The 15225-nt window shown below is 41.3% G+C and overlaps 1 protein-coding gene across 5 annotated transcripts in view; it reads right to left on the reverse strand.

Annotated features, from left to right (window-relative positions):
- Positions 1-7985: 7985 nt before the first annotated feature.
- asrgl1 (asparaginase and isoaspartyl peptidase 1) overlaps positions 7986-15225 on the reverse strand; it is a 35629-nt gene continuing 28389 nt past the window's right edge. For 3 of the 5 annotated variants that reach the window (XM_085478434.1, XM_085478435.1, XM_085478436.1), the window contains 6 exons: positions 12929-13124; positions 12275-12417; positions 11824-11978; positions 11156-11277; positions 9626-9736; positions 7986-8910 (listed from right to left, as the gene is read on the reverse strand). In XM_085478434.1, the coding sequence (XP_085334560.1) occupies positions 8705-8910; positions 9626-9736; positions 11156-11277; positions 11824-11978; positions 12275-12417; positions 12929-13124 (933 nt within the window). In that variant the 3' untranslated portion in view covers positions 7986-8704. Of the gene's footprint in view, positions 8911-9625; positions 9737-11155; positions 11278-11823; positions 11979-12274; positions 12418-12928; positions 13153-15225 lie in introns of all 5 variants that reach the window. The other 2 variants (XM_085478432.1, XM_085478433.1) reach the window with 1 other exon arrangement.

Consider the following 15225-nt stretch of genomic DNA (forward strand, 5'->3'; position numbering starts at 1 on the left):
GACAGGCAAAAAATAAAAATAAAAAAATAAAAAATAAAAAGGTGGCCACATCTTCGGCAAATCAAGTTCCCACATTCAGATGCAGACATTGGACTTTTGATGGGATGTGATGTGCACAAGGCTATGGAACCATGGGAGATTATTCATAGTAAAGATAACGGTCCATATGCTGTTCGAACAGTCCTGGGTTGGGTTATCAATGGCCCTCTCAAGAGAGATTCTTGCTCTACTCCTTCTGACAGAGAGCTGAGTGTTTCAGTAAATCGCATCTCTGTCACTAATGTTGAGAATCTTTTGATGCAACAGCTCAACTATGATTTTCCAGAGAAAGCTTCTGAGGAAAAACAGGAAATGTCACGAGAAGACATCATGTTTATGGATTCTGTCAATGGCACAGTTGAAAGGATTAATGGTCATTATAGCATAGGTCTTCCTTTGAGAAACAAAGCTGTCAAAATGCCAAACTACCGCAGTGCAGTAATGCAGAGGGCAGAGAATCTGAAAAGAAAATTAATTAGAAACACAGAGTTTCACAAGGAGTATCAGAGCTTCATGTCTGACTTGCTGAATAAAGGCTATGCAGTTCAGGTACCAAACACAATACCCCTGAAAATGAGAGAGTTTGGTACATACCACACCATGGGGTGTACCACCCCCAGAAAAGAAAACTCTTGTGTAGTTTTTGACTGTGCAGCATCCTTTCAAGGGAAATCACTGAACGAAGAACTCTGACAAGGGCCAGACCTAACGAACACACTGATTGGAGTACTAACAAGGTTTAGGTGGGATCACATTGCCTTGATGTCAGACATAGAGGTGTCACCAGGTGCGAGTACCTCCAGAGGACAGGGATCTTTTGCGTTTTCTCTGGTGGCCAAATGGGAACTTGAATGAACCTCTGCAAGAATACTAAATGATGGTGCACTTGTTTGGGGCAACATCCTCCCCAAGCTGTGCAAACTATGCACTAAACAAAGCAGCAGAAGATGCTAAAGAAAAAATGCCACTAGCAGCAGTTAACGCTGTTCTGAACAATTTTTATGTAGATGATTGTCTTCTGTCAGTTTCAGATGAAACAGAGGCATGTACTATGGTCAGGGACCTGACTGCATTGTGTGAGAGTGGAGGATTTCACTTAACAAAGTGGATGAGCAACAGCAGAGTTGTCCTTGCTTCCATTCCTGAAAAGGAAAGAGCAAAAGAGATTAAAGATTTGGATTTGAGACATGATGCACTACCAGATGAAAGAGTCTTAGGAGTGAACTGGTGCACAGAGACAGATGTATTCAAGATCAGGATAACTGAAAAACCTGTGCCAAAGACTAGGCGAGGCATCCTGTCATTTGTAAGTGCAATATATGACCCATTGGGCTTTTTGTCTCCTGTCATTCTGACAGCAAAAATCATCCTGCGAGAGCTATGTGGCAGGAAGATCTCATGGGATGAGGAAATCCCAGCTGAACTGGCTCAAAGGTCACAAGTTTGGCATTCAGAGCTTTCAAAACTTCATGGCTTTACCGTCAACAGGTGTTTGAAACCTGCTGGATTTGGAGTGGTCATATCTACACAATTGCACCACTTCGCTGATGGCAGTGAGAGAGGTTGTGGAGACGTTACTTACCTCCGTATCACAAACCAGAAAAGAGAAACTCACTGCTCATTCATTTTTGGCAAGTCCAGAGTGTCCCCTCTGAAGCAGATGACAATTCCACGTCTGGAGTTGACAGCAGCTGCAGTTGCTGTAAAAATGGACAAGCTCAGGAGAAAGGAGCTGCAAATGCCACAAGAAGAATCTGTGTTTTGGTCTGACTGTTTTAAAGTACATTTCCAGCGAGAACATCAGATTTAAGACATTTGTAACAAATAGAGTGTCACTTATTAGAGACAACACAAAACCAAGTCAGTGGATATATGTGAACTCTGAATTAAACCCTGCTGACCACGCTTCAAGTGGAATGAACACAGACAGAGAATTGACAAAAGATAAGAAAAACTGGCCAATTCCACCGGACATTAAAGAAACACCAAAAAATGATGTTGAACGTCAAAGAGGTGATGAGTGTGGATGTTACAAAATTACATGAAAATCCAGTAAACAAACTGATCTCTCACTATTCAGACTGGTACCGTCTAAAAAAGGCAGTTTCCTGGATACTTATGTTCAAGCAGCTGCTTTGCAGGTTAAGTTGCATCGGAAGCTTCTCATGTCACAAGCAAGTGGCTGTGAAAGCAGCAAAAGGAAATCTGAAAAGGTTGCAGGTCAAATGCAGCAGTTCAAAACATGTATTAAGGGATCTTCACTTACTACTGCAGATGTTGCAAAGGGAGAAACTGAGATTGTTAAGTTTTGTCAAAATCAAAGCTTCACAGAAAAAATTGCAAGTCTTCAAAAAGGTGACAAGCTTAAAAGGAGCAGTCACATTGCGAAGCTGGATCCTTTTGTCCAGGATGGAGTTTTAAGGGTTGGCGGTAGGTTGCATGAGTCTGCACTACCAGCCGATGTTACAGTTTTTTCTGAATGCTTAAACCCTAACTGTGATTCCTGTAGCACAATCTCTAAAACTATTCAGACTTATAGCAAAACCACTCACTGAGTTTGCAAAACTAAAAGCACAAAAACTGCTTTGCACTCAGTTTGCAATTTTGTAACACACACTTTGCAAAACTGTAGGCACAATTCACTGCACAACACTCAATTACCAAATTTCCAACACACTCCTAGCAAAAGTATACACATGTATGGCTATCATTAACACTAATTTGCCAACTGTCTGGCACACTGTCACATGTGAAAACTTTTTTAGATAATTAGTTCACTTTGCAGTCAGCCTAAGCACTATAATACAGGTAAGCTGTGTGTGCGGAGTACAATGGAGGGAGCAGAAAGAGTGAGAAGTAGAGGAGGCCGACGAAGAGGATGTGGAGGTGAAGAAGTAGGATGAAGAGGACGACAAGGACAAGGAGCAAGAGGAAGACGAGGAGGGGGGAGAGGAAGATGAGGAGGGGGGAGAGGAAGGGTAGGAAGAGTAAGAAATAGAATTGCTGATGACATCAGAGCTACAATAGTGGACCATGTAATCAACCGTGGAATGACCCTGAGGGTAGCTGGCCAACGGGTCCAGCCTAACTCGAGCCGCTACACTGTAGCAAGTACCATAAGGACATCTTGAAATGAGAATCGGTTAGTACAGTCACTTTGCACAAAGATTTGTAGCACTGCCATATGCCAATGAGAAACACACCAATACCATTGATGTAAAAATACTGAAATTGTGACTTTACAGAATTGCTAGATGACCAGATGCTGGGGGCAGAGGAAGCATGTTCACTGCAGACCAAGTAACCCATATAGTCATTATGGCGACTGCAAATAATCCTATACTTGGAAATAAACACTTGTGTTTGTTTTGATGTGTTTGAATAAACACCAGTACTTGAAGTTTGGATCCCTCTATGCTTATGGATCTATGACAGAAGTATGAGCTCAAACTGACATAGCCTACCTTGTGCACAGAGAAAGCAAAAGCCAGATGTGTTTTGTATTCATACCATCAGTGTGCAGTTGGTGCATTGTGTGCTTATTACAGTTTTTGCTCGTTGCTTGAACACTATAAACCCATGCTTAGACTAAAGTAACACAACTTGAAGCTTTTGTTACCATACCCCAAACACATGTACCCATACCTTAAACAAAAGTGCTGCTTTGCACTCTGGTTGCAATTATGCAACACACTTACTCCTTTATGCAACACACATGGTCCTGCATACTACACTCTATTTCATACATAAGACACTTCGTTCAAAAATGAAATTTCAGGGTGCCATTTGGAAAACACATGTATCCAAAATACAAAACACATCGGGTAATTGCAACCACTCAAATATACACCTGAAGGCACTTACTTGCAAAACTGAACACCAATTAGCCAACCGCAAAAAGCCCTCAGTTTAGCCATTTCAAGAACTTTGCAAGCATGGATGGAGGGAGAGCAAGAGGAAGAGGAGGAGGAGGTCAAAGAGGCCATGCACGGACCCATATTTCTGATGATATAAGAGCAACTTTGGTGGACCATGTCATCAACCACGGCCTGACTATGAGGGAAGCTGGGCAGAGAGTCCACCCACATCTAAGCCGCTTCACAGTGGCATCTGTAATAAGAAAATTCCGACTAGAAAACAGGTCTGTCTTCATCTCACTGCCTTCTACTCTACTCAGATGGTTTTTATAGTACTGTTCTACAGTTACCATATCAAGTGTGCAGGGTACTGCAGGGTGCTAATGCTCCTTTTGCAGCCAAAGTGGTAGTTTCTGTGAAACATACCATGATTACTTATATTGAAGTACAGTGTTGTACAGTGGATGATACAGTATATACAGTAAAGTACTGTAAGAAAAATAAGCAAAGCGATGACAATATGTGGTTGTATTTCTCTAGAATGACTCGAAGACCTTCTGGGGGAGGACGCCAACGCCTGTTCACACAACGGCAGGAACTTGCCGTTGTGGACCTAGTGAGGGCAGACAATGCTATGCGTCTCCACCAGCTACGAAAGCAAATACTTGCAGACAGGCAAGTGTTCAACAACATAAACCATGTGAGCATCACCACCATCAGACGCATCTTGGGAAAACACAGCATCACCATGAAGCAGCTCTACAGAGTCCCATTTGAGAGGAACAGTGACAGGGTCAAAGGACTTCGAGCTGAATATGTACCATATCAGTACCACATGAATACATTCTGAGAGCTACACAGGTACCTGTGTGATGGGGTGAGGGTTCTGTATGTGTAGCACTGTAGTGCAGTAATATGTTCTCTTTTTTCTTTTCTTTTTTTTACAGAGAATCTTGGACATGGATGGAGCTGCACAGCCTCATGAATTCATTTTCATTGATGAAGCTGGATTCGACCTGTGCAAAACAAGACGACGGGGTCGTAATGTAATTGGCCAAAGGGCAATTGTGCACGTTCCAGGGCAGCGCGGGGGAAATATCACATTGTGTGCCGCCATAAGCCTTCGAGGGCTTCTGCATCATCATGCAAAACTAGGTCCATACAATAGGCAACATATACTCACATTTCTAGATGCTCTCCATGATATAGTTGTACAGAACAGACCAGATCAGCCCAGGTTTGTGGTGATATGGGATAATGTCAGTTTCCATCGGGCTGCTCTGGTCCAGGCCTGGTTCTCCAACCACAGTCAACTTGAAGTGGTATGCTTGCCCCCTTACTCACCATTTTTAAACCCTATAGAGGAATTTTTTTAGGCTTGGAGATGGCGTGTATATGACCGCCAACTACATGCCTGCATGCCTCTTCTGCAGGCAATGGAACAGGCCTGCGGCGACATTCAGGTGACAGCAATCCATGGATGGTTTTGACATGGAAGAGGATATTTTCCCCGGTGCCTAGCGGGAGAAGACATTGCTTGCGATGTTGATGAGGTCCTGTGGCCAGACCCCAACAGACGGCGGGATCCATGAGCCCACGTATGCACAATTGTCATGATTTTTTGTTTACAGTATAGTGTTTTTTCTATTACTGTATTATGGGTTTTTTGTTTTTGTTTTGTTTTTTTGCTTTATCTGAATTCATGGTACTGCAATGTACAGTGCTGCAATGTACAATATTGAGTAGGCCTATTTGCTTTTTTGGTTGTTTGCAAATGTGTCTCCTGAAAATGTGCCTTCTGAATGAACAATGGAAATCAAAGACTGCAGTGCTTTATATAAAGTAGACTAGTGTGTTCCCCCTGCTCTGTAGGTGTTTGCATATGATGCAAGTATGTGTCATTTTGTCAACAGAGTTACATTTTGACAAAGGAATGTCAGGTTTTGATAGCAGAGTTTAGGTTTTGAGAGTAGAGTTTCAATTTGGTGCAGATGTGAATGGTATATTTCCCAGTGTTGTGTCATGTGTACTTGTGTTTAGGGTTTTGGCACAATGAGCAAAGTTTTGCAAAATGTGTTCAGGCAACGGGCAAAAACTGTAATATGATGGCTTGTGTGTACTGTTGGATACGAAAATACCATTTTTACAAAGGTGTGGAGAGTTAAGCAAGGGTTATTCTCTTTTACAAGAGAACTACAATGTTTTGCTGATTGGGTGACAGGTTTTCTTATTTGTGTGAAGAGTTTTGCAAAATTAGCCACTAGTTACAAAAAATGTGCTTAAGCAATCAGAAAAAACTGTAAGCATCCAGTGATTCTCCCTAAAGGTCATCATGTTTCTACTTTGATTCTGAGACACATTCACAAAGAAACAGGTCATGGAGGAAGGAATTACACATTATCCAGGCTGAGATTCTGGATTCCACAGGAAGATTCAGCAATAAGAAAGATCCTGTCAAAGTGTGTAACATGTAGAAGGACATCTGCGAAACCTGGTGAACAAAGAATGGCAAACTTGCCACAAGATCGCCTGATTCCTGACAAACCTCCATTCGCAAAGTGGGCAGACTATTTTGGACCTTTTGAGGTCAAGCATGGGCGCAGCAGAGTTAAGCAATATGGTGTATTGTTTACATGTCTTGCTGTTAGAGCAATACACATAGAAGTTGCCCACTCACTTGAGACTGATTCTTGCATAAATGCATTCAGGAGGTTTATTGCAAGACGAGGTCAAGTGTCTGTCATGAGATCAGACAATGGCACTAACCTTGTGGGTGCAGAAAAGGAAATGCGTGAAGCAATCAAGGGATGGAATCATTCAAAAATCTCAGAAATGCTCATGGAAAAGGGCATCACCTGGATATTTAACCCCCCAGCAGGGCCACATTTTTGGAGGAATCTGGGAGAGGCAAATTCGCTCAGTTAGGAGAATTCTTAACCAGATCCTAAAGCAGCAACCTCTGGATGATGTATGTTTGCGGACATTGCTATGTGAAATTGAAGCATTTGTCAACGGCAGGCCAATAACAAGAGCGGCTAATGACCCCAATGATTTAGACGCACTTACACCCAATCATCTACTTCTTCTTAAAGGGCAGCCAGTACTGCCACCTGGATTGTTTCAAAGAGAGGACTTGTATGCAAAAAAGAAAAGGTGGAGACAGGTGCAGTACCTGTCAGACATTTTTTGGAAGCATTGGAATAAAGAGTATTTGCCGCTTCTACAAGAAAGACAGAAGTGGTTAGTGACTAGGAGAAATCTGAGACCAGGAGATGTTGTTCTTATAGTTGATGACAGTGCACCAAGAGGTTCCTGGTTAATGGGAAAGGTTGAGAGATCAGTTCCAGACTCACATGGACTTGTCAGACGTGTTTGTCAAAACCAAAACTAGCGTTTTGGAGGGGCCTATCGACAAGTTATGTTAATTGCTTGAAATGGAGGCAACAGTTTGAATCTCAGCCTCATGTGTAACAGATTTATGTTCAACACATATGACTTATGTTTCATATAATGTTTGGTTAAGCCAGTTAGATTATGAGTGTTAATATTAAATGACGCTTTATTGTGTTAATATGTAATTGTTATGCCTTAGCAGTAAGAATTAGGGGCCGGAATGTTAGCGCCATTTATAGTTATTACATGTTTTATTTTGAAAAGCCTGAAAAGGATATGATGCTTTTTTTGTGAAAAGTTTGTGAGAAATAAAACAAGCGAATGGCGGAGCGACACGATGGTTTTACCGTCGTTGTTGCACAAACCGACACGTAAAACAGCCTCTTGTCCATCCAGACTCTTATTTTAGATATAAGAGAAATAGAGAACTCCAAGAAGAAGCAAAGATAGCCATTACAATCAGTATTAACAATCATTATGTGATCAGCAGCTCTTCACAGACACTGGGTCAGTTCATCCGCCAGCACATTTAACACACATAAAGCAGCAAGGCAGCAGTTCTCTATAAAATTTTCACAATACTTGATTGCACAACGTCATCAAAGAGCAGATTAGTGGAAGCTGAAGAGGTTCAGTAATTTACACTGACATCACATTAACACAAAAACGGTAAAAATAAAACATCTGAAGATCACATTCACAAATATTTCAATTCAGTTTATTTAAAGTCCCCACACCACATTTTCAGTTTCCGATTTATTTTGCTGTGATTGCCATTCAAACATTCATTTAAAGAAATCTCACGAAAACTCTTTTTTTCAATCAAGAAATTTAAACAACTCTGTAATTTTATTCTTAAGAAATGAGATCAAATGAATGGCTTGGAGTTCTTAAGTCCTGTACAGGACCTACAGGACTCGTGTCCACTTTGCTTCCTGCACAGACTCACTCGAAACCTGAACTTAATGAACATACAATAAAAAAACGTTCATGGGTATTCACGGTTACGGTCTGGACTTGGTCTCTGGTACAATGCTGCCAAAAACAATCATCTACACATGATTTACTGGTGATTTTGAACTTATTGCTTAATACCATTTATCCTAAATAAAGCCCTTGCTAGGCCTGATGTGATTGGTGATTGCTAACATACAAGCACTAAGGCAATGTTAAGACTGCATTAAAGATCAGTTTTAAGAGTGTAATCTGAAATTAGTTCCAGCCTAGAATTCATAGGCTCTGTAAGCCTTTGCGGATAAAAACATTTTGTGTTATAACTTTGTGTTTTAATCAAATGCACAATGACCATCTATCTTAGCACCCGGATAAACTTGTACTGAATTTCTTTTGTTGTCCAAGTAGTATCAAATTCTCTCTTAAAAATGATAGTTAAAAAAAAAGAACAACAACATCCATCAGTTGATGCTTTGGGTGAAGTGTTCTCCAGAGTACTGGCCATAGTGCACAATATCCCTCTGGGCTGCAGCCCACGACATGTAGTTGCTGCTGAAGCGGGCAGCCCAGTGGCCCTGAGGATCCACTGTCACTACCCCGCCTAGCCCCCCAAGTCTGGACTGCATGCAGGCCAGGCCCAAGTCACTGGCATCTTCTACCGACCGACCTGACAAAAGAGGAGACACAAGAAACAGCACTTTAACTCTTTTTGTTTTAATTGAACAGTCTGGAGAGAGGCTCATTGTTACAGTTAGCATTTGTGCTAAAGTCAAAACTTGGTTACAGGAAGAAAACAAGAAGAGCTTTACTGGGATAATTGGTATACTGCTACAGTGAAGGACAAATCAAGGAAAAACAAACAAAAACCTAGGTCCAAATAGCTTCCAGGACCCCAGAAACAGTGCATGCAAGTCCCATGGGTAAAAAGGCTTAGTCACGGCTCCTCTGAGGAGTTTTAGTTTTTTTCTGGGTGTAAATAAATCAAATATGAGAGTTGAAGCTGTGTGTGGCAAAGTGTTACCAACTTCGCAGCTGGTTCTCAACCCCCTCAGCCACAGTGGCTCAGATTTGTGTGTGTGTGTACATGTTTAGACATCTTTGTGAGGACAGAAAATTGGCATGCTACTATACTTTTAGGGACCAACAGTCACTCACGGGGACAAGATGCCCATCCCCACAAGTCTGAAGGCATTTTTTAAGCTCAAAGTGTGGTTTTAGTGTCTGGGTTACAACTAGGTTATGGTTAGGCATTCATTTTTGATGGTTAGGGTCAGGGTAAGCGCTGGGGAAAGCATTATGTCAATGAGATGTATTTACTAAGATATGAAAACGTGTGTGTGTGTGTGTGTGTGTGTGTGTGTGTGTGTGTGTGTGTGTGTTACCTTGCTCCATGTGGAACAGGATGAGTCTGGCCAGTGTAATCTTCATGATGGTCTCACCGTGGCCTGTGGTGGACACTGCTCCTGACTGGTTGTCAGCATACCCTCCAGACCCTGACAAAGACAAAATATTTCAGCCATCCTGCACAGCTTACTGAGCTGTTCTCTGGATCTTCCTGCAGCTATAAGCAGGTTTGGAAGCTTTATGAAAACACTAGCAACACCCAGAGGCAGCCCTGGGAGAACAGATTTTAGCCGTGTCTTTAATGATAAAACTGACAGATGGCTAATGCTGCTGTTGTGTAGTCACAATTCTAATAATTGAACGGCTAATGTTATTATGTGCACCAGCCGAGCATCATAAAATTTATGATGACTGTTTAATATTTTGATGTTGTGAAACAGGAGCTTTACTGACCACCCAAAATGCCTTATAAGGACCAGGGAGGTGTGTTCTGCTGCTAGTGAGAGGCGGGGGATATGAACGTTGTGTGAAGCAGCTAGAGAAGGTGCAGATGGCATTGCTTGTATCAACACTATTGCACATGTAACATACAGTATATGGCACAACCTTACTTACATTCATTTGAGTCTGATCTCCCCACTGAGTTTGCAGTTTTGGTGCCTTTTGGAACATTTGAATGTAATATTTTGGCAAATATTATGGCCGTTTGTGCAACATTGTCGCAGTTGAAACACTAAATACATTGAGCAAGCCACTTGGGTGACACATGGGTGTCAGACTGAATACATCTGTCTTTTATATACAGTCTATCTACATGCCACCTTGTATGTTCTTGAAACAGCATTTGGACATTTAATACTGTCAATAAAGAGGCTCTGCTATGAAATGTTGAAAATGTTGTTATTAAAAACATTTTTTGACGTCTCACCTGCACATGGATGCAGTTACACATTTATTTCACTAGATGGAAGACTAAGGCTTTCCCTTAAATTTGCTTGAACTGAACCACAGCAGGCAGCAACACTGTTGTGATTCAGACTTTTGGTTGTTGTAATCCATTGATTGAAATAAGTTCCAGTTCCTTTTGCAAAGCAGCCCACTGCTTTAAAACTTTGATTCTGCACATTTGTCTCTTTAATTAATGTTCTGCATTAGTTTTGGACATTTTGCCCAAGTTTTGCAGACAGTCTTTTTTTTTTTTTTTTTAATTCAAGCATTTGTTTCAAAAAAATACTCCTGTCACTCATTTATCGATAGTGACAGATTAGATGGGATTGACGCAACTACCAAAAGCAAGTTGCTGCCGTTTACCAAACTAGACTAGGATTTAGCCACTGATATCACAGCATACACCTATGTTTAAATACAATTTAGGTCAGAAGTTTTTTTCCTGCTGCTGTCTAACAAAACATTCTTAGGTAACCTAGAATTGAATCAAATATTAACCATACTCCCATTGTTCACTAAATAACTATTCATTTAAGACTGGCTAAAGGTTAAAAGCTCAGCGAAGACACAAAAACGATTACAACTGCATGTAAATAATTACCAGGCATGTGTGAACTGACCTATGATGGGGGTGTCACCCACCCGACCTTCCATCTTGTTCAGCATCCCACCAGTGGAAGTTGCACAGGCTAAGTTGCCCTCTAAGTCAACTGCTACTGCACCAACTGTGCCTGCCTTCCCCCTACAAAAGAGAGCAGAGTAGCAGAACATATCTGAGAGCTCTAGTTCTATTTTGTTCTGTTTTGCTTTTTCCTCTCCGTGTGTCAAATACACTCAGCGGCCACTTCATTAGGTACTCTTCTTTAACTGCTCAACACCAACGTCTATGCAGTTTTCTACAGACTGGTAAAAAGGACTGGAAAAGCTCTGCTTCTCTAAGATGTTTGTTTTTTAAATACCCAATCATTTTGCTGACCCGCTGTTAATTTACCCAATTAGTTGCCAAATATTCCTTTTCAGTCTTTTTTTTAAATTCAAAGTGAGATAACATCTTTCTGGGTTTGTGTAAGTCCTGCAAAGACTCGCTTCCTCCCTTTATCTACACTAAGAGACGTGAGTGAAGGAAGTCAGAGTCCACATTATGCAACACAGTGAGCTTATGGATCAGTGCGTGCACGGCAGAGATGTCTATTGATCGGTTACATACTAAAAGGGGTCATTTCATTTCATATTACTTTAAAAAATGAAAATAAATAATGCTAGCAAGCTTAAAACTGTTGTGTCTCACATTTGGCACTCCACAGGGTTGGCATCAGGTGCAAGGTTCTTCCTCCAGCGCATGCGGGAATACTCAGTGATGAGGGACTCCTGGGGGACCTCCTCGATCCCCATGGATCGAGCAAACTGATTAGCACCTTTGGCTGTCAGATACGCGTGACTGGTCTGAAGCAAAGATCAAAGTTCACACTGTAAAAAGTTACAGAGCACATTTGAAATACTGTGCTTCGTCCAGACTATACTAACGGTTTCAGTTCAAGCATATAGAATTTTGTTCTTATCAGAAGAAGGAATCATAGCTACAGCTGTAAACAGGCTGTAATCAGCACCTTTAGCTACATTGATAGATAAAGGTGCTGATGAAGGGAGAAAGGTCCTGTAGGTGTAAAAATCCACAGCGGTCTCCACACATGCATGATTCCACACAGTTCCTGCAGTTCAGTCAGGAGAAACATGCATACCTTGTCCATAACAAGTCTTGCTAGCTGGATGGGGTTAGCTATGTTGCGTACTGCGGACACTGCTCCGCTTGCCAGTGTTTTGCCATCCATCACGATAGCATCCATCTCCACCTCTCCTTTGATGTTCAGCACTGACCCACAGCCTAAAATATGAATTGAGAAATGATGCAGCTCCAAGAATCTTTAGTGTCCTGCAGTGACATATGGCCTGTTGGTGTCTCTTAGGTGATCAGAGCTACACGCAGCAGGTTTACTCAACAGCTAAACTGTTTGTTTCTTCTCATCCCAACAAATTCTTATTGACTGCTTTACTTTCACAAAAGAGATACCACAACATCAGTGAAATATATAAAATCAAATAAGAAAAATTTGTGTGGTATATTGGTCATATTTTTTTGTGCAGTGTTTTTTTTAACCAATTGAATTTGATTCCTTGTGCAACCCAATATTTAAAATTTTCTTACACCATCTCAGTGTCCAAAAAAACAAAAAAGGTAATATATTCATTTCTCTCTGTTCATAGTGTCATTCATTCATATATATATATATATATATATATATATATATATATATATATATATATATATATATATATATATATATATATATATAGTAAGTGAAAATATTTAATAAAATTCTGAGTTTCTCCATTACCTGCATTGAAGGCAGGGTTATTCTCCATCTGGCTCACAGCCTCCACCACAGCATCCATGCTGCTGCCCCCTCCCTTGAGGATAGCGTACCCTGTCCGCACTGCTGCACAAACCCCTGAAATGGACAGTTCAATCCGCTCCTTTGGGACAAACCCTGCCCCTCCATGCACCACCACCACTGGCAAGAGGTCAGTCATCTGGCAAGAAGTGTCACTCAAATAATATCTGGTGAATTTTTCAGCATAAACAGATATTTTTAACGCACACACGTACACAAACACACGAACACACACACGGGTTATGTTAAGCAACAGGTATTGTTACGACCCGGCTCTGCTAGGCGACAGCGGATGTAACATAAATGAGAGGGACAGTCTACACAGTCTGTTCGAATCAACAAGTCCCTCCACGAATGAAGAATCCACAGCCTTTTATATTCTCAGGTAATTGCAGGCAGCTGTGTCATTGGTCTGTCGTACTCAAGGCTCCTGCAGCAGCCAATGGTGTGAGTGGTCTGACACGCTCTGATCTGCATGAAGTTGGGGCGAGTATAGGTCCGGGCCAGCCAATCCCCCGTGAGTCCTGGAGCACTTTGATTTCCATAGAGGAAGGCGGGGCCACCTGAGGCCAGAGGCCGTAACAGTATAAAAAGGCCAACCTGTCTTTTTTACAAAAAATAAGACTTCAGCACTGCTTAACAGATGATAAAAAAGCACAAATATGCTGGACTTCTGTTAAGAAACAAACAAAGAAATAAACAAAACAAAAAAATTTCCAGAAATTCAGAAACATTATCTCCAACTGGTAAATCATTTGCATGTTTTGGTCAAGAGCTTCTCTTTAACAGCGAGGTTGTCTTCTTGTTTTGTTTTGTTTTTTATGCCAGCATATGCCAGTTCTATGGGAATCCCCCATTTTGGTGCAAAAATAGGATTTTAAGCCTGTCAAACTCAGCTTTCATTGCAGAGTCAACTAAATTGTGTGTGTGTGTGTGTGTGTGTGTGTGTGTGTGTCATAACCGCATTAACACGGCAACTCTCCGTTAGCAAGTTAGCTCAAGTTAGCCCCACACAGTGCAGCCCCTGTGCGTGGGGCACGATTCTCCCGAATTTCTCCAGATTTTCCACCCGGACAACAAAATTGAAAAACCATATCGCAGAATTCATAGTGCGGCCCAACCAATTCCAGTTTCCAGCAATGACGGCAGCGACTTAGTTTTAATATTACTCTTATTTCTCTTTCTGGGTCGCAAAAAAAACTTTTAACATATTTTCAGGTGAGAATGTAGCTGTGTAAACGTCAAATATCTGAGCCGACCGACACATCATTTTCAAACCCCCGCGGTCTTTTGCTACTCGGGTTAAACAGGATATATAAGTCACTTTGATAACTTAAAAATGTTATTGTTTGGCTTTTTCAGTGTTTTATTTGTTTGTGATTAAATCGGTTTGGCTGAGATTAAAGTTATTAGATTAGATTAAATTTAACTTTATTAATCCCTCAGGAGGGTTCCTCCGGGGTTTTCACACAGCTGAATAAACATCAAACAGAAAATGATTAAACAGAAGAGTTTACGCCAGCACCCGGTTATATTTTAGATAGCAAGGAGCAGACGACAGAGTTTCACTCCACCGAGGGAGCCTGTGATGCACTACCCGGCTTTCTTTAGACCGCAAAGGCCGGGTCCTCAGGTGGAAGCAGCCTCTGAATTTTGACCCCCCCCCAAACAGGTCTTTTGAATGTCACCCTAGTATGGCCACAACACCTCACTCTTGGAGCACTTTTTTGCCACATGTGTCGCAAACCACGGCTGTGTCCCAATTCAGGGTCGGCACGCTTGAAGTACGCGCACTATGTTTACTACGTACGGTGCGTACTATAAGTACGAGAAATGCGGAAGTGAGAGGCTTGTGAAATGAGACGGTCTAGCCTTCGTCATGCTGTTCAGGTTGCCTAGCAACCATGATACTAACCGCGAGAAATGTTACATACAGCATTGTTTGACAGAAATGAAGGAGAAAAAAATGTTTTGTTGGTCATTCATTTTTGTCATGACATCACTGTGATTAGTTGAGTATCTGAGGCTGAGACCACGGGACTGTAAAACATGATTGTTGGGCTTCATTTCTGCACTGAACAGTCATTTCAAGATTAGTTAGTAAATAACAATTAGCTAATGTTGTTCATGAGACTAAAATCATCTCACTGTGGTAATGTAAATACTGTATAATATGGACAATATTATATATATTGTCAGATTATTATGATATATATTACAGCAGTGAGCTTGAACTCTAG

Source organism: Copadichromis virginalis, linkage group LG13 (genome assembly GCF_057382275.1).
Source record: "Copadichromis virginalis isolate Kocher_CV1m ecotype Utaka linkage group LG13, C_Virginalis_male_GT1.1, whole genome shotgun sequence".
NCBI classification, from domain to species: Eukaryota; Metazoa; Chordata; class Actinopteri; order Cichliformes; family Cichlidae; genus Copadichromis; species Copadichromis virginalis.